Raw genomic sequence first — 19345 nt, 5'->3', positions numbered from 1 at the left:
TCTGCCACACAGAGTGACTTTCAGTTCCCTAAATTCTCCCAGCTTTCTATTTATTTTTTAGGGGGGGGGGTTGCCCACATGGCATGTGGGATCTAGTTCCCCGCCCAGGGATCGAACCCACGGCCCGTGCAGTGGAAGCGTGGAGTCTTAACCACTGGACCACCAGGGAAGTCCCTCCCAGCTTTCTCCTGATTGGGCCTTTTCACAGTCTGTATCCTCTGTGTAGCACATGAACACACCACACTCCACCCGCCAGATCTAACTCCTCTTTGGCCTTCGGGGCTCAGCTTGCTCTTCCTCAGCTCCTCACTCCCATGTTCAGGTCAGGTTCCCAAGGACCTAGTGCCTTCCTCAGCACAGCACTTAGCATCGGGGGCTGTGGCTGTCTGCACATTCGTCTGTCCCCTGCAGACTGTGAGCCGGTGAAAATGGGGGCCTGTGGATGTGGCTCACCCCTGCAGCCCAGCACCCAGCACCCAGCGCCATGCATCCACCTCGTAGTCTGTGTTGGGTGTTTGCGGAATGAACAAGTGGGAGTCGGAGGCAGCTGACCTTGAACTAGAGCCACAGGCTTTCTGATTAAACTAATAGTTGTTTCTTTGTAGGTCATTTGCGTTCTGTTCCAATGCCTTTCTCCCTTTGGTGGCCCCAGTGGAAACACTTTTTCTAATGAATCAGATATACATTTAGAGACTTACAAATGTAGCATTAGAGGTTCATGATTTAGAACCAGTTTCCTCATTTTGAGCGGCAGAAAACTGAAGTCCCCAAAGCTGACGTGGTTTGTTAGTAGCAGGCTCATTGTAGCTGTAAAACTGGGACTATATCTTGTCTTACTTCAGTTACTCTGGTACCTAACTGTTGGTAATGCCTGTCTTCTTTCATTTAAACGGTAAGGTAGGTTGCACTGTGACTGTGGCTTTCACGATTAGCCATGTGTTAACATTAAATGGGGCTGGGACTTCCCTGGTGGCGCAGTGCCACAACTACTGAAGCCCGTGCGCCTAGAGCCCGTGCTCCGCAACAAGATAAGCCACCGCAATGAGAAGCCCGTGCACTGCAACGAAGAGTAGCCGCCACTCGCCACAAGTAGAGAAAGCCCGCGCGCAGCAACAAAGACCTAATGCAGCCACAACTAAATCAATTACTTAATTAATTAAAAAAAGAGAGAACGCAGTTCCACTTAGGGTCAGGCTGAGGCACAAGTCCTGTCCCACTGCTCCTGGGTCTCAAGTGACAGCTTTGGACATGCAGCTGCAGGTGGCCTCATCAGTGACCATAGTTCAGGTGCAGGTGTTGGCCCACCAGTGTGGTGAATGAGGTGCTCCTACAGAGGGTGAGTAGTGAGAACAGTGCCATTCCCTACTCGTTATGCCTGAGTTTTCATGATGTGCCCGATTCTCCACATTCTTTCCCTAGTGCCTTAAGCCCCAGCTACCTACCTGCCAACCACGCATGCGCACACACACACCATTTGCCTCCTCGTGAACCTGGGTGAGGCCTTCCCGCAACTCCCCAGGCAAGTCATTCCTCCTTCACCCTTTGTAAACACATGTTAAGGCATCGATTAGTTTTCTTCGAGGGTTTGCCACCCATCCTCCCTCCCTCCGTTCCCAGACGGGCATATCTGATGTGCACAGGTACAGATGCACGGCACGCTCTCTTGACTGCAATACCTGTGAGGGTCATACTTGCCTCTGGCTCCCCAAATACCCAACGTTTTGTATAAGCAGGGGCTTCATGTTTGCTTCTCTGGGCTAAAACACCCTCAGGGAAGGGTAAATGGTTAATACTTCACCCTGTTCTTTCCAAGAAAATCTACTTCCTGTTCAAGCTGGTTCTCATTGCCATTCCTGCTGACAGCAGCTACCTGCCATGTTAAGTACTCAAACTGTTAGTTGCTATCAGCAGGAATGAGAATTGTGGGACTTTTTTTTTACCCTGGCCAATGAAAGCACCAATTCCTAACCACTGGACTGCCAGGGAATTCCCCTTTCTTCTTTTTTATTTATTTATTATTTATTTATTTATTTATTTTTGCGTTACGCGGGTCTCTCACTGTTGTGGCCTCTCCCGTTGCGGAGCACAGGCTCCGGACGCGCAGGCTCAGTGGCCATGGCTCACGGCCCCAGCCGCTCCGCGGCACGTGGGATCTTCCCGGACCGGGGCACGAACCCGTGTCGCCTGCATTGGCAGGCGGACTCTCAACCACTGCGCCACCAGGGAAGCCCTTCTCTTTTTTAAATTTTATTTTCTTGTTTGAGAATTGTTTAACTTTTTTTCATCTGTAAAATGGGAGAATTATCTGCTAGGACTGATCCTTGACCGACATTATCATTCAATCCTTACAAACCCGAAGTAGGTATGATTCTGGATAAGTCTCCTGATGTTTCCACAGCTGGTTCAGTAACAGAGGTGGGATTCACCTGGAGGTGAGTGTAAGGCCCAGGATTTTCGTCCTCAAGTCACCCTACCTCCTTTCTTTCCAAGATCTCGAGGGGTTACTCTACTCCAAATTCAAATCCTGGAACTAGAAGGGAACTGGCATCTCTCCAAAGGCTGACACTAAGCACCAACTCCATGCCAGCTCTGCCTGATGTCCCCCCTGACAACCTGCCCCTTCCCACTGTCTTCGGTCCCTGTGTCTTATTTTTGCTTTATCCAGCATACAGCCCACGTCTGCTGGGGAGGGGTCCACACCAAAACTTTAATCCTGCTTACTCCCCATTCCTCTTCCCCGTTTCCTAGTTAGGCGCTGAGTCAACTGCTTCAGTGCGTTATTAACTTCATCCTCAAAGCCCTCTGAGGGAGGTCCCACATTGCAGATGACACTGAGGCTTACAGCTGGTGCATGAAGAGCCGGATTTGAATGCAGACTATGCAGTCTTGCCACTCCAGACTGCTAACTCTTGGCCACCACTCTGCTGCTGCCTGCTTCTCAGTAGGCCATCGAGGGATGGCCAGCATCACCACGGAGTTGACTGTCTTTTAAAAGCTGATCTTATGCTGCACCTCTTATAGGTAAATATAAGTCCTAAATATCTCAAAGCTCCCATTCCTCCCTTCAGGAAGCAGCAATCTAGTCCACCGAGGAAACAAATACCGGCACTTACTGCACGAGGCAGTGAGGAACCACTGGATCCAGGACCTGTGTCCAACCCCAGGCTCCAAAGAAACCCCTTTTACACGGCCAACCAACCCTGGTGTCCATCATTTTCCCTTTCAATTTTAATCCTCCTTATTCAAGGTCTATAGAGAAAGCTCCCTCTGCCGTGTGACCTTGGCCTTGTCATAACCTCCCCGGGCTCAGCGAGGAGCCTACCTACTCTGAATGGTGAGGGTGAGGTATTCCTAATACTCCAAAATGGTTAGAAATTTCCATCACATGACTGTTAATTAATTGTATCAAGTCCCTCTGCCTTGGACTTGAATAACATTTTTAGCACATTAACATTTACCAACTGCTGTTCACACAGTGGCAGCTGTCTTTGAATACGAAGGAAACACTGATGCAATAAGAGAAAATATTTGAAATCTAGGAGCTTGTAAAGGAAGTGGAAGTGTTTTTCCAAGATCTGTTGGCAGCTCCCACGTTCTTGGGCTGGTGGGTATTCTGCAGCCCACCCTTCAAAATTCTGGTGAGCACAGTGGTGCTTCTTAAGGACCGTGGTCATGAGCCTCCTAGTTTGGTTACAGGTCAGGGGCCCCTTGGTTGTGCAAGGGGTGCAACCACCATTTGCTGCACTCTGACAGCTCCTGTCACTTGCTTTATCGGCTCTGTCCAGTGCAGGCTCCCTACAAGCTGGGTAGGGAGTTAGCACTAAACCTGACCCCCTTCCTCTGCGGCAGTTCCAGCCTAATTCCACAGGTAACTAGCTGGGGCACTCTGGCTTTCTCCCATCTTTCCCAGACATTAGATATGGCCTGTGTATTGGCCCATTACTAGCCTAACGTACATCTGTCTATCCATCAGTTAAACTCAAGTACCTAAGAATAGTGCCTGGCCTGTAAATTCGAATGTATTACATGTCAAAAATACTCTTGATTTCTTTCAACCATTTAAAAATGCAGGGCCGGGCTTCCGTGGTGGCGCAGTGGTTGAGTCCGCCTGCCAATGCAGGGGACACAGGTTTGTGCCCCGGTCCGGGAAGATCCCACATGCCGTGGAGCGGCTGGGCCCGTGAGCCATGGCCGCTGAGCCTGCGCGTCTGGAGCCTGTGCTCCGCAACGGGAGAGGCCACAACAGTGAGAGGCCCATATACTGCAATAAATAAATAAATAAATAAATAATAAAAATGGAGGGACTTCCCTGGTGGCACGGTAGTGGTTAAGAATTGGCCTGCCAATGCAGGCGACACAGGTTCGAGCCCTGGTCCGGGAGGATCCCACATGCCACGGAGCAACTAAGCCCGTGCGCCACAACTACTGAGCTCGTGCGCAGCAACAGAGACCCAACGCAGCCAAAAATAAATACATAAATTTATTTTAAAATAAATTTTAAAATGCATAATTTTAGTTCACAGGCCATACGAAAACAGTCAGCAGACCAGTTTGCCAATCCCTGGCTCACATGATTCCTACTCTGAGGACTGGCACCACAGAATAGTATATGAAGATGCTTTTTATGGGACTTCCCTGGCAGTCCAGTGGTTAAGACTGCACGAGTTCGATCCTTGGTCAGGGAACTAAGACCCTGCCTGCATCGTGGCATGCCCCCCACCCACAAAAGCCTTTTATTTTAAGGTGCTACCCTCAGGTATGAGGATGACACATACATGCACTTCCCATAACAGTAGGTATAAGAGCTGCAAGTTACAGGGAGCTATTAAACAACAAAATCTAAAAAAAACAGTTCCTTACTTTTACTAGACATACTTCTAAGTACCTGGTAACTAGAGAACATTTCTATCATTGGACAGTCCTGTGTTACATCTGATAGGAGGAGTATTTATTCAGTACATCATCACAAACCAGAATAATACAATAACAGTTCCAACAAAAGGTTCACATGTTTATTACAGAGCTACACAGTGAGCAGTGATGAGGAAAGCTCAAGAGGAGAGAGCATCAAACACAGGCAGCTGTTCCAGACACTAGTGATGTTCTGATAATGTGTGTGAATTCATATGTGAGGCTCATTATAGACCGAGCTTGGTTCTTCTCCAATGTCTTCTCTTAGAGTTGTACCTACACAGAAGGAGATCACAAATTACAAAGGCAGTCTGACCTCAATTTAGCTGCTCTTACTGACCACAAACTTTGCCTTGAAGTACCATAAAAATCTTTGAAAGAAAAAGCGTTCCACTTTCCCTACCGTTAACAAGTTTGGAGCTCTTTTTGGAGAGTAAAAAACGATTTGCTAGATGTGTTAAAGAACTAGTCAAAGCAATTTTTTACCTCTCAAAATGATTCCAGGCTAAGGAAAACATACACTGGTTCCTTATAGGGACTAAGTAGTGGAGAAGCTCTCTCCTCTCCCCAAGTGTACGCTCATTCACTTTTGATTCAACAGACCTGGGGTAGACCCAGAGACATATAACCTCCCCTTCTAAATTATATCAAAACCAGTAATTCTACATAATAGGTCACACATACAAAAAAGCTCTTGCATAATTTTAATACTACATTAACACCCTCAGTCACTTCAATACCACAGCCAAGTTATTTGCAGAGCTAAGGCCATCTCAGAAATGTTCATGTCAATCTGTCATGATTTTACCCCCATAAAAGGCAAAATCAAAAATGATCAACACAGATTTTCTTTCAGCAGGATTATGTCAGTACTTCCACGAAACGGAGCACTGTAATTGCAACCTGCTTTCAATACATTTTAAAAGTTAGACAACACACACACAAAAAGCCAGACCACAGAGCAAGAGACCAGCATCTGATAACTGCAGGTACCCTCTATTGAGCTAGGCACTGAGCTTTATATACATTTCTTTCACTCCTCACAACTATAAAGGCAGGTCCTACCATCATTGGATGAGGACACGATAAACCAAAGGTTGCAATTAATTGGCCTATAAAGCTACAGTGGGTGGTGATTTCACATGTGTAACTGGCTAAATGAATTAAGGAAATGGGCCTTCCATCTTATGTTCTGGCTCAGACTGAAGACAACAAGGAAATTAACAAATATTGGAGGAGTGTCTGCCCCTAAGCTCAGCTGTGGGCTGACTGTGTCCAGAAACCCAGAAGAAGCACATTAAAAAAAAAAAACCCAAAAGAATTTCAGAATGGTGGCTCAGGACGAATTAAACTGCATATAACTTTCAATTGTGCATTTACACCCCCAAAGTAATCCTAAGTTCAACAAAACACAAGGGTGGGGAGTGTTTGCCTTTACCTGATTTTATTACCAGTTTTCATTCGAATCCATTGGGGAATGGGACGATTCTGCTTTTGTTTCTTAGCCAGAAATCGCTTGATCCTGAAAGTCTTGTGAGAAGACTGGGAAGGAAATGCAATCAATTTAACAGCAATACCAGAACTTGCTCCAATGATTCAAAGTCAAGAACTCCCTAAATCCAACAAATATTCAAATGCTTAACATATACCAAGAACAACCCTCTCGATGCTAAACCCATCACTGCCCTTTGCTTTGTTCCTCACTTCTCCGGAGGCAGATACCATAATTCCCACTGTTCAAAGAAAAATCAGTAGTCAGGGAGGTAGGTAACCTGCCCCAAAGCAGAGTATTAATGTGCAGATTTGGCTGGGATTCAAACCCAGGTCCTCTCTGCTCCAAGGCTAGGGCGTGTTCCAGTCTTCCCTGCTGTCAACCCAGGACTGAGAGGACTATAGTCAGAGATGGCGGGGACTAAAGCACGTGGTTTTCAGGAACAATCCCTTGCAAGTCAGTGAGTCTCAGCGCACTATTTTATACACCAGAGTACTGGGACTTCCCTGGTGGTCGAGTGGTTAGGATCCCACGCTTCCACTGCTGGGGACCCCGGTTCGATCCCTGGTCGGGAATCCAAAAAGCCACACGGAGCGGCAAAAAAAAAAAAAAAAAAGATTTACACAAAGTCCCTGACTTTCGGTAAATCTGTTCTAGCCCTCTGACCATTTTGGTATTAATTCTAACTCTATTTAAAACGTCACTTTCCCAAGGATGACTTTCCCAGCTTCCCGTCACATTCAGAGCACATCACCCCTTGATCCAGGCGTTTCTACGAGGTGACGTTCAAGTCCCTTAACAAAGGGCTAAAAAGTCCTGTAATCTCATAGCGTGGAAGGATCCTGGCACCCAAGTAAAAACACTCTTCGAAAACCAGCAGCCTACATTGCCTTTTCGATGCCAGGAACATCCCGCGTGTCGCAGGCAGCCCGAAGTCAGGCCACGATTTCTGGGGTACCCCCTCGACTTCTCTTCTTGCCCCCGAAACAGAGTTCGCTCCGGGAAAAACGGGAATCCCTGCCCGCCTGAGCAGTGGCCTGGAGCACAGAGCGCCCCTTCGGACCTCGCGGGGCCGGCACAGCCCGCCCCTCCCCAGGTGCTCGCTCGCTTCCCAGCAGGCCCGCGGACTGGAGCCGTGGCCCAACTCCATCTCCTCTGGAAAAGGCCTTAAAAAGGGTCCCGCACATCGGCGCAGCCCGCGGCACCGGCGAGCTCGCGGGGACCTCAGATCTCGGAAAGCCACCCCAGACCCGATGGTAATGGATGGACTTACCATGGCGATGATCAAATCCAGCCGCAGATAGAATGGAGGACAAGAGAAAAGAGGGAGAATCAAGCGGAAGTACGTGTTTTAGAGGGCGCCGCCGGGGGCCGGGCTTGGGGAGGACACGCCATGAGCCAACCATCGCCCCCTGGCGGCCGCTCTCTGCGCAAGCTACCGTGAGGCCGTGGGAAACTGCGCTCATTCGTGCGAAATGGAATTCCCTTTGCTTCAGTTCCGTAATCGGGTTTTTCAGGACCCCGTTAGTGTGCCAGGGGCACCCTGTGTCATGGGTGAGACACACAGTCCGTGATAACCGCCAAGGCAGAAACCCTTCCGAAGGCGGGAGGAGCGGAGTGGGCGGGGCTATCTCCAAGGAGGGCGGGGAAGAGGTTATGTCCCTGCGCAAGGGACTTCGGTCCTGCGTTTGGGAGGGAGCGCGCCTAGGGGTGGGGGCTGGGAACGCCCCGCCGGAGTGGACTAGGGGGTTGGCCCCCGGCTCTTTCTCGGCGGTTGTGTCCACTAGGCTGGGCCGTGCGGGATGGGAAGGTACAGTGGTGTTGGCCATGGGGCGTTAGACTAGGCAAGAGGCTGCCAATCAAGGGTTTTTTTTTTCCTTTCCAGTTATATTGAGATATAATTGACATACAGCACTGTATAACCAATCAAGGTTTTACACAACGCAGAGTACTAAGGATCACGGCCCCAATCAAGGTTTTAAACTGAGAAAGTTCTGGACAGAACATTCCCTTGGCTGCTAGGAAGCTCAGACTGACTTTGTAACCCACCTTTGGCAAAATGTACAGGAATTAATGGCACACGTTTTGGATGTTAATGTTCCCCGTTTTCATCTTTTTCTTCTCCCCATTTAGGAATAAAGATCTCTACAGTCACTTCAAGCATTTTTGCACCAATAGATTAAGGTAAGGGTTTTTAACCTGGGGTCCACAAGGGTCAATGTATAGAATTCACAGGGTACGAACGTGGATGGAAAAAAAATCACAACTTCGTTTTCATCAAACTCTGAAATGTAGTGCTTTCTTTATTTACAAATGTAGACAACAAACTACAGTGACATTAGCAGTACCTGTGACTTGGTCACCAATAGAAATAAAAGATGGTTTCATATCACACTGCAGTTGATGCAGATGTCTCGAAATATCATTTATGTACTCATCACTTCTTTGAAATTACAGTAGACCCACAAGAACTCTGTTAATCCTGTATGTTGCTATAGTACACATTTCTTTTAGAAAATATTTTGATAGCTGTATCGCAGTGTGATTGGTTTTCTTTATCATCCTGTGTGCTTTGTTTTATGCATTTAAAAACATTCTGAGAAGGACTTCCCTGGTGGCGCAGTGGTTAAGAATCTGCCTGCCAATGCAGGGGACACGGGTTCGAGCCCTGGTCCTGGAAGATCCCACATGCCACGGAGCAACTAAGCCCGTGCGCCACAACTACTGAGCCTGCACTCTGGAGCCCACGGGCCACAACTACTGAAGCCCGCGCGCCTAGAGCCCGTGCTCCGTACCAAGACAAGCCACCGCAATGAGAAGCCTGCGCACCGAAACGAAGAGTAGCCCCCGCTCGCCGCAACTAGAGAAAGCCTGCCTGCAGCAACGAAGACCCAATGCAGCCAAAAATAAATAAATAAAATTTATTAAAAAAAACCACAAAACGATTCTGAGGGACTTCCTTGGCGATCCAGTGGTTAAGAATTGCCTTCCAATTCAGGGAACGCGGGCTCGATCCCTGGTTGGGGAACTAAGATCCCACATGCTCCGGGGCAACTAAGCCTGTGTATCACAACTACTGAGCATGTGAGCCACAACTAGAGAGCCGCGTGCCAAAACAAAGGATCCCGCATGTCACAATAAAGATTCCGCATGCCGCAACTAAGACCCAACGTAGCCAAAAATAAAATAAAATATATTTTTTTAATTCTGAAAATAAGTCCAGAAACTTTCTCAGACTGCCAAATGGTTCTATGGCACAAAAATGGTTTCGAATCCCTGGATTGGGATAGTGACAGATGGTAGAACAAACAAACTAACTAAGTAGGAGGCTTTGGAAATAGTCTAAACAAGAAGTGATGGTGGGGGGCTCCCACGGTGGCACAGTGGTTGAGAGTCTGCCTGCCAGTGCAGGGGACACGGGTTCGAGCCCTGGTCTGGGAGGATCCCGCATGCCGCGGAGCGACTGGACCCGTGAGCCACAACTACTGAGCCTGCGCGTCTGGAGCCTGTGCTCCGCAACAAGAGAGGCCCGTGCACCGCGATGAAGCGTGGCCCCCGCTCTCCGCAACTAGAGAAAGCCCTCGCACAGAAACGAAGACCCAACACAGCCAAAAATAAATAAATTAATTAATTTTTTAAAAAAAAGAGTTAGATAAATTAATAAATTTATTTTTTTAAAAAAAAGAAGTGATGGTGGCACAAAGTAAGGTAGTCACCATGACGTTGAATAAGAAGAAACAAGATCAAGAGGTGATTGTGGTACCCGTTTCGGCAGCACATATACTAAAATTGGAAGGATACAGAGAAGATTAGCATGGCCCCTGCGCAAGGATGACACGCAAATTGGGGCAGCGTTCCATATTTTTTTGAATGTTCTCAAATGGTTACATATGTGGGGGAAAAAAAGGTGATTGTGACATAAAGTTAACAGGTCTTAGTCCCAGGTCTCTGCCTTGGGCAACTGGATGCTGGTGCCTTAGATCTAGAGAGGGAATACAGAAACCATAGGAAGCTTGAGCCCAATTTAATAATTACCGGGGTTTTGTTTGTTTGCTTTTTGGCTACGCCATGTGGCTTTCGGGATCTTAGTTCCCCGACCAGGGATCAAACCTGTGCCACCTGCAGTGGAAGCACGGAGTCCCAACCACTGGACTGCCAGGGAATTCCCGAATAATTACCAGTTTTTAACAGCAACAGTTTAGTTACTTTAATCCCACCCAGTTTTTAGATTCAGACCCTCATCCAAATTTACATTTAATTCAAGTGAGACCTTGGGCTTCTTACCTTGGATTTTTATTATTTACTTAAGAGCCAGTATTTTCTTTTTGGTGACCAGAAGGAAGGAGCAACAAATAAACCTTTAGTAGATGAATTATCATCGTCATCATCATCGTCATCATAGCTACCATTTCCTCCGGTTTAGAGTGGGACTGACACTGTGCTAAGAGCTTATATAAATCATCCTTTTAATTCTTACAGCTTTATAGGACACTTGTTGTTCTTTCCTTCTGCATTGCATGGCACCCGCTCTGAGTTTCTTTTGCTGATTCTTCCTTATCTCACTTACTTTTTAACATTGGAGAGCGCTGAGGTTCAGATTTGGACCTCTTCTCTTTTGTATATACACTCCCTTCCTTGGTGACCTCATCCAACATCATGGCTTTAAATGTTTTCTTGGACTTCCCCCGCGGTCCAGTGGTTAAGACTCGGCGCTTCCACTGCAGGGGCCACGGGTTTGATCCCTGATCAGGGAAGTAAGATCCCGCATGCCACACAGCACGGCCAAAAAAAAGAGAAAAGTTTAAATACTCTCTTGGTTGACGACACCCAAATGTATGTCTCCAGCCTGGATGTCTCCTTGAACTACTACCTTCAACGTCCCCACCTGGATGTCTAATAGATGTCTTTAAACTTAATGTGTCCCAAACAGGACTCCTGATATTTCACCGTCAGCTGGCTCCCTCAAAAGTCCTTCCCATCTCAGCAGATGGCACCTCCATTCTTCCTGTTGCTTAGGCCAAAATTTATTTTCCACTCTTTTTTAAAAAATACTTCCTCTTTTTTAAAAAAATTTTTAAAAATTTTATTTTTAGCTGCGTTGGGTCTTCATTGCTTCGCGTGGGCTTTCTCTAGTGGTGGCGAGTGGGGTTACTCTTCGTTGCGTGCGCAGGCTTCTCATTGCTGAGGCTTCTTTTGTTGCGGAGCACAGGCTCTAGGCGCGAGGGCTTCAGTAGTTGCGGCTCGTGGGCTCAGTAATTGCGGCTCATGGGCTTAGTTGCTCCGTGGCATGTGGGATCTTCCCGGACCAGGGATTGAACCTGTGTCCCCTGCATTGGCAGGCAGGTTCTTAACCACTGCACCACCAGGGAAGCCATCCACTCTTCTCTTTTCTCTCACATCCCATATCCAATTTGTCAGCAAATCTGGTCAGTTTGACTTTGAAATTTATGCAGTACCTCAAAATGTGACTTTATTTGGAGGTAGGGTCGTTACAGAGGTAATCAAGTTAAAATGAGGCTGGGGAGGGACTTCCCTGGTGTTCCAGTGACTAAGACTCCACGCTTCCAATGCAGGGGGTCTGGATTCGATCCCTGGTCAGGGAACTAGATCCCACATGCCACAACTAAGAGTTCACATGCTGCAACTGAGACCTGGCACAGCCAAATAAATAAATAAATATTTTTTAAAAATGAGGCTGCCTAGTGTGGGCCCTCATACAGTCTGACTGGTGTCCTCATCAGAAGAGATTAGGACACACAAGGAGACACCAGGGATGCTCGCATGCATGCAGAAAGGCCATGTGAGGACACAATAGGAAGGTGGCCGGCCACCCGCGAGCCAAAGAGAGAGGCCTCAGGAGAAACCAGACCTGCTGATGCCTCGATCTCAGGCTTCTCGCCTCCAGAACTGTGAGAAACTTCCGTTGTTTAAGCCACCCAATCTGTGGTATTTTGTCATGGCAGCTCTCACCAACTAAGACAGGTGGGATCAGGACATGGGGAGTGGGGAGAAGGGCATTCCAGCTAGAAGGAACAGCATGCCACCAGTCACAAGCCAATGTGCTGTACCTCCTGATTGGCTGGAGCCAGGGAGGCAAGTTTCAGGGGCTGGAATTCCACAGAGCTGGGTCCCATAGGGTCAGAAAGGACAACGGCTGTGAAGAGGCTCCCGGATTTGACATAGGGTGCTCCCTGGTGCCCTTGGAAGTTGGGCAGTACACACGGGATGTGAGGAAGGGGGCAAGAGGAGAAAGAGTGGGTGGTGAAGTGGGGGCAGGGCTTGTGGGGAGGAGAGGCTTTTAGGACGTTTGGGTGTGAAGAGGAGACAAAGGAGGGCAGTGAGAGAGGGTGGTGAGCTCAAGAATTGGTCATTTCTGAGACTTCCCTGGCGGTCCAGTGGTTACGACTCCATGTTCCCAAGGCAGGGGGCACAGGTTCGATTCCTGGTCAGGGAACTAAGATCCCACATGCCGTAGGGCGCGACCTAAAAATAAATAATAATTTTTTTTTTTTTTTTTGCGGTACGCGGGCCTCTCACTGTTGTGGCCTCTGCCGTTGCGGAGCACAGGCTCCGGATGCGCAGGCTCAGCGGCCATGGCTCACGGGCCCAGCCGCTCCACGGCATGTGGGATCCTCCTGGACCGGGGCATGAACCCGTGTCCCCTGCATCGGCAGGCGGACCCTCAACCACTGTGCCACCAGGGAAGCCCCCAATAATTTTTTTTTAAAGTTTGAAAAAATGTATGTACTCAGTTGCTTATAGAAGAATTATTTCTAACAGCCCCAAACAGGAAACTATCTTTCTCCAGCTGAATGGATAAACTGTGGTATATTTACCAAGGGCTACTATACAGCAATGGTTCTCAAAGTGTGATCCAGGGAACTCTGGGGGATTCTCAAGACCCTTTTGGAGGGTCTGCAGGGTCAAAACTATTTTTTTTTTTTTTTTTTTTTTTTTTGCGGTACGCGGGCCTCTCACTGCTGTGGCCTCTCCCGTTGCGGAGCACAGGCGCCGGATGCGCAGGCTCAGCGGCCATGGCTCACGGGCCCAGCCGCTCCGCGGCATGTGGGATCTTCCCAGACCGGGACACGAACTCGTGTCCCCTGCATCAGCAGGCGGACTCTCAACCACTGCGCCACCAGGGAAGCCCCAAAACTATTTTTATAATAATACAAAGAAGTCATCTGCTTCTTTCACTCTTGTCCTCTCACGGGTGTACCGTGGAGTTTCCAAGAGGCTCCATGACTTGTAATAACTTCATTGCTCTGACACACAATAATAGAATGTGTGTTTGTGTGTTCTTGGGTTTTAAATATTTTTCAGTTTTAATTTCTAATACAGTAAATATCGATAGATATAATCCACACAAACAAAGGCCCTTTGGAGTCCTCAATAATTTTTAAGTGTAAAGGGGTCCTAAGACTAAAACATTTGTGAACCGCTCCTATACAGCAATGAGAATGAACAGACTACAGCTACCCACAGTGGCACGGATGGATCTCACAAACATCCACAAATGTGGAACAAAGGAAGCCAGACACAGAAGCATGCATACTGTATGATTCCATTTACATAAAGACACAAACCGGGCAAGACTAATCTGTGCCATTAGCAGTCAGGATAGTGGTTATCCTTGGGGGGAGGAGGCGCTGGTCATACTCTGTTTCTTGATCTGGGTGCTAGTTCTGTAGGTGTGTTCCCTTTGTGAAAATTCATCTAGCTGTACACTTCAGGTTCGTGTGCTTTTCTCTATGGGTGTTATATTTCAATATAAATTAAAAATACTTTTATATGGGTCTACAGATAAAACTATAGATGAGGGCTTCCCTGGTGGCGCAGTGGTTAAGAATCCGCCTGCCAATGCAGGGGACACGGGCTCGAGCCCTGGTCCAAGAAGATCCCACATGCCGCGGAGCAACTAAGCCCGTGCTCCATGACTACTGAGCCTGCTCTCTAGAGCCCGCGAGCCACAACTACTGAAGACCCCATGCCTAGAGCCCGTGCTCTGCAATAAGAGAAGCCACTGCAATGAGAAGCCCGTGTACCACAACGAAGAGTAGCCCCCACTCGCCATAACTAGAGAAAGCCCACACGCAGCAACGAAGACCCAACCCAGCCAAAAAAAAAAAAAAAAAAAAAAAGACACACCACCATCTCTCACTTGGATCATTACAAAAATCTCCCTTCTTCTGACCCTGCCCCCTACACTGTCTTTTCAACACAGCAGCCAGAGTGATCCTATTAAAACCTGTCAGATCGCATCACTCTTCTGCTCAGAGGGGCTCTAATGGCTAATTTCACTCAGGTAAAAATCCAAGTCCATACAACGGCCTGCAAGGGGCAAGTGCCATCAGGCCCTTTCACCCCGCCCACACCCCCCCCACCTCATCTCCAGCTGCTCTCACCTTCAGCTCACTCTGTTTGGGCCACACTGGCCGTTACGTTCTTGTCTTGGGGACTTCGCACTTGCTGTTCCCTCTGCCTGGGAGCTTCCTCCGTCAGTCTCTTCAGGGCTTGATTCACACCCCCTTCTCCTTGAGGCTTTCCCTGACCGCCCTCTCCATCTAAAAGCGCAGCGTCGGGCTTCCCTGGTGGGGCAGTGGCCGAGAGTCCGCCTGCCGATGCAGGGGACACGGGTTCGTGCCCCGGTCCGAGAAGATCCCACATGCCGCGGAGCGGCTGGGCCCCTGAGCCACGGCAGCTGAGTCTGCGCGTCCAGAGCCTGTGCTCCGCAACGGGAGAGGCCACAACAGTGAGAGGCCCGCGTACCACAAAAAAGTAAAAAATTAAAAAATAAAAGCGCAGCGTCTGCCCTCACTGAGCGTTCCCCACCCCCACCCCCACCCCACCCCCACCCCACCCCCCACTCCTGCTTTATTGTTCTCCGTGGAGCTTACAACACCACGTATATTTTTTTCTTTTTTTTTTTTAAGTTTTGGCTGCATAACATGTGGGATCTTAGTTCCCCAATCAAGGATCAAACCCAGTCCCCTGCATTGGAAGTGCAGAGTCTTAACCACTGGACCACAAGGGAAGTCCCTATTTTCTTTCTTTATTGCCTGACTCCCTCCCTAGAATGTAAATTCCATGAGGGCTTGGATTATGTGTTTTGTTCACTGCGGTCTTCTCCGAGCCTAGAACAGTGCCTCACACATAGTAGGTGCTCAATAAATATTTAATGAATGAATGAATCAACAAATGAAGTCAAATACCTCAAACAGACAAAACAGAAGAACAGGCCCCTCAGGGCAGTTGACAGCTTCACTGTTTGACTTGGACACTTCTTGTTTGAGGAACCCCTGAAGCACTTCTGCCCAGCCAAGAGGGTTCCTCAGAGTAGAGCTTCAAAATGACTGCTGAAGGCAAATGGGAGCCGTTGAAAGCTTTTGAAGGGCAAGCAGCAGTTATGTGGTTATTTTAGAAAGATCGCTTGGGCAGCTGTGCCGAGAGCAGATGGTAGCGGAGGTAAGAGTGGAAGCAAGGAGACCCACGGGGGCCACTGCTGCAGTCCCAGCACAAAGATGCTCTTTTTTGTTGCAGCTGCTTCCCAGTCCCTCCCAGTCTCTCCCTGTCATTCCTTGCAGATTTAGCTCCTGGTTCACTGCCGCTCTCTCCAACACTGCTCCTGTCATGGTTCCTGGTGAGTTCAGTACCCACTTGCGGCCCCTTGGCTTCCTCTCCTCCGGTGACCCCGTCCTCCGCTGCACCGCAGCCACTTGCTCCCTTGCCAGCCCTTTGACCTTGGCATGATCCCACTCTCTGATGTCCTTGCAGCTGACTTTCTCTAGGACCCCAGCACTGACGACGATGCTCCCACCCCACCGGGAGCACCCCTCCATTGAAGCTATGCCATTTCCCTGTTCCTTCCGCTGCCCCTCCGTATCTCCTCTTCCCTCCTTATTTAGCTTAAATTGTATCAGCCGCTCACTCGTCCGCACCCTGCCCTTCTTTGTACTTGCCTGGAGAGACCGTAACCCTAGTAAATCCAGTCCTCCACCTGACCGACAGCCTGTGCTGCTGACAGCTGAATGAGCCTGGAGGAAACCGACTGACCTCGCTCCGGGTTCACAACCACTGACTTCCAGTGGGCCCTGAAGACTACCCCACAGTTCTACATTTCTCCAGTGCAGCCACCCTCCCATTCTCCTAGAGCAGTGCTCCTCAAGCTTTAATGTGCACATGAGTCACCTGGGGATCTTCGTAGACTACAGATTCTGACACCTTCCCAGGTGACCTGCATGCTGCTGGCCTGTGATCAGCAAGGGCCTAGGCCAGGGGCTGGCAAACATTTTCTGATGGCAAATATTTTAGGCTTTGCAGGCGACATATATATATGATGTTTATTACAACTATTCAACTCAGCTGCTGTAGCTAGACAGTACATAAACTAGTGGGTGTGACCAGGTTCCGATAAAATTTTAGTTATGGAGACTAAAATTTGAATTTCGTAGAATTCTTTTGTATCACAAAATATTATTCTTTTGATTTTTTCCATCATTTACGAATATAAAAGCCATTCTTAGCAGGCTGTACACAAATAGGCAGTGGCCAGGCTTGGTTCACTTTTGGCCTAAATGACAGTTTTAACCCTTCTTCCTCCATTCTCACTCTCAGGGATGCCCTTGCTTCCTAGCCACCGAGAAAACTTCAGCAATGACAGGAGAACTTCCATAACTCACCTACCACATCCCAGCTACCAGCACTGTACTCGAATGCTCTGCCTTCATCCCGTTCCTACAATGGATCCTAACCCCCGTCACCTATTCAGAAACCTGCCTCTGGCAGTTCCTCCCTTTCTGTCCCTGCTTTTCCCTGGATTGTTCCCATCAACACACAAATAAATACGCCGTTGCTTCTCCCATCTTAAAAACCTGCTCTTTACCTCGACTCCCTTTCCAACTACTGCTCTTTTCCTTCCTTTACAACAAAACTGAAAGATTTGTCTATATTTACTACTTCCAATTACTCTCCTCTTTCTTTTTTTTTTGAGCTATAATTCACATACCATAAAATTCACCATTTTAAAGTGTACAGTTCAGTGGGTTTTAGTATGTTCACAAGGTTGTACAACCACCACTGGTATCTAATCCAGAACACTTTCATTACCCCCAAAAGAAACCTGTGCCCATTAGCAGTCACTCTCCATTCCCCTTCTCCCCCACAGCCTTAGGCAACCACTAACATACTTTGTTTCTATGGATTTGAATATTCTGGGCGTTTCATATAAATGGAATCATACATTATGTGGCCATTTGTGTCTGGCTTCCTTCACAATTTTTCAGGGTTCCTTCATGTGGCATGTGTCATTAATTCTTTCCTTTTTATGGCTGAATAATATTCCACTGTGTGGACATAATCATTTTGTTTATCCATTTATCAGTTGATGGACACTAGGGTTGCTTCTGTGTTTTGGGCTATAATGAATAATGCTATAAACAGTGGTGTGCAATTATGTTTGAGTAACTGTTTTCAATTATTTTGGATATATACCTAGGAGTGGAATTGCTGGGTCATATGGTAACTCTGTTTAACCTTTTGAGTAACTGCTGGGGTATTTTCCACAATGGCTACACCATTTTACATTTCCTCCAACACTGCATGAGAGTTCACATTTTTCTCACTAATGCTTATTATTTTCCATTAAAAAAAATTACAGCCATCCTAGTGGGTACCCATCCTTTCTGGAGCCCACTCCAATCAGGTTTTCACCTAGCACTCAAGCTGAAACTGTACTTAAGATCATCAGTGACCTCTGTGTTGCTAAATCCTAAGTTAATTTCTCGGATCTGATCTGACCTATCAACATTTATCTTAGTTGACCTTTCCTTAGAATACTTTCTTCACTTGGCTTCCAGGACAGAACACTTGGTTTTCTTCCTATCCTTCTGCCTGCTCCTTCAGAATCTCTTTTTTCTGGTTCTTCTTTATCTCATTTCCTCCTCAACTCTTTATTCAAAAGTCATCTTCTCGGGACTTCCCTGGTGGTCCAGTGGCTAAGACTCTGTGCTCCCAATGCAGGGGGCCCGGGTTTGATCCCTGGTCAGGCAACTAGATCCCACATGTATGCCGCAACTAAGAGTTCACATTGCCACAACTAAAGATCCCGCATGCCGCAACGAAGATCCCGCACGCAGCAACTAAGACCCAATGCAGCCAAATAAATAAATATTTTAAAAAGTCATCTTTTCATTGAAGCCTTTCAACCCCTATCCATGAACATCATACTCCTTTCCCCTGATTTATTTTTTCTCCTAAGCACCCGTCACTTTCTAACAATACATATTTTGCTTGATATATTTACTTTCTCTCTCCACTTCAATGTAAGTACCATGAAGGCAGGAATTTTGTCTGTTTCATTCACTGATGTAATTCCAGAATCTAGAACATGAATGGTACATGGTGTGTGCTCAAAAATTGGCAAATGAATAAGTGACTGCATGAATGATGGCAGCTTGAACTAGGGCAATGAAGGCCTGGAGAGGAAGGAGATGAATGGCACAGGATGATTGAGCAGCCTTGGGGAGTGAGGATGGAATCAGACATGATCCTCAGTGCTGAGTGAGTAGGTGGTTCACATCCTCTGTGAAGCAGGAGGATGGGAGGAACGTTGAGTTCAATTTGGGGCCAGGGATATTTGGGGTCATTGGGTGATGTCCGGTAGGGAGCTGCATCTGAGATCAAGGGATTGGTCAGGGCTGGAGGTATGGAGGATAGCCTTAAAGTCTGGAAATATAGATAATACATCATGCATTACAGTAGCAATAAACAATCATGTATTTAACCATGCCTCTGTAGTATAAGCTTAATAAATATTTGGTGGATGAATAAATGAGCTCTGTGAGATTTCTAAGGATGGCCAATCCTAGGTATTGTCGGTACATATTTTCTAAGAATTCACCAAATCTCAGCCTGTCTTTGCTACCTTGCCTTCCTTAATAAGGA

The 19345-nt window shown here is 47.6% G+C and overlaps 1 protein-coding gene, 1 long non-coding RNA gene and 2 other non-coding genes across 4 annotated transcripts; 2 read left to right on the top strand and 2 right to left on the bottom strand.

The window, feature by feature from the left end:
- Positions 1 to 4998: 4998 nt before the first annotated feature.
- Positions 4999 to 7991, bottom strand: RPL39 (ribosomal protein L39). Its single transcript, XM_060002786.1, has 3 exons — positions 7677 to 7991; positions 6350 to 6453; positions 4999 to 5187 (listed from the first exon to the last, which is right to left on the bottom strand). Exons 1-3 carry the CDS (start codon positions 7677 to 7679, stop codon positions 5139 to 5141), a joined length of 156 nt encoding a protein of 51 aa, XP_059858769.1. The 5' UTR covers positions 7680 to 7991; the 3' UTR covers positions 4999 to 5138.
- LOC132419072 (small nucleolar RNA SNORA69) lies at positions 5689 to 5821 on the bottom strand. Its single transcript, XR_009518088.1, has one exon. It is a non-coding gene; the product is annotated as a small nucleolar RNA SNORA69 (small nucleolar RNA).
- A 122-nt stretch (positions 7992 to 8113) lies between the features above and the next one.
- Positions 8114 to 9568, top strand: LOC132418796 (uncharacterized). The gene is made up of 3 exons (XR_009518038.1): positions 8114 to 8213; positions 8537 to 8587; positions 9008 to 9568. It is a non-coding gene; the product is annotated as an uncharacterized lncRNA (long non-coding RNA).
- Positions 9569 to 10159: 591 nt separating this feature from the next.
- LOC132419122 (U6 spliceosomal RNA) lies at positions 10160 to 10269 on the top strand. Its single transcript, XR_009518130.1, has one exon. It is a non-coding gene; the product is annotated as a U6 spliceosomal RNA (small nuclear RNA).
- The last annotated feature ends 9076 nt before the right edge of the window (positions 10270 to 19345 follow it).

The sequence above is a fragment of the Delphinus delphis genome, chromosome X, assembly GCF_949987515.2.
Source record: "Delphinus delphis chromosome X, mDelDel1.2, whole genome shotgun sequence".
Lineage (NCBI taxonomy): Eukaryota > Metazoa > Chordata > Mammalia > Artiodactyla > Delphinidae > Delphinus > Delphinus delphis.
Note: the sequence above shows the minus strand (reverse complement) of the source record. Positions and strands in the feature narration are given on the sequence as shown.

Bases quoted from the DNA above. Each gene is read 5' to 3' on its own strand.
- RPL39 (XM_060002786.1), bottom strand. The intron at 5,188-6,349 runs GTAAAGGCAAAC...CCTTCTGTGTAG, and splicing joins AAAACTGGTAATAAAATCAG to GTACAACTCTAAGAGAAGAC.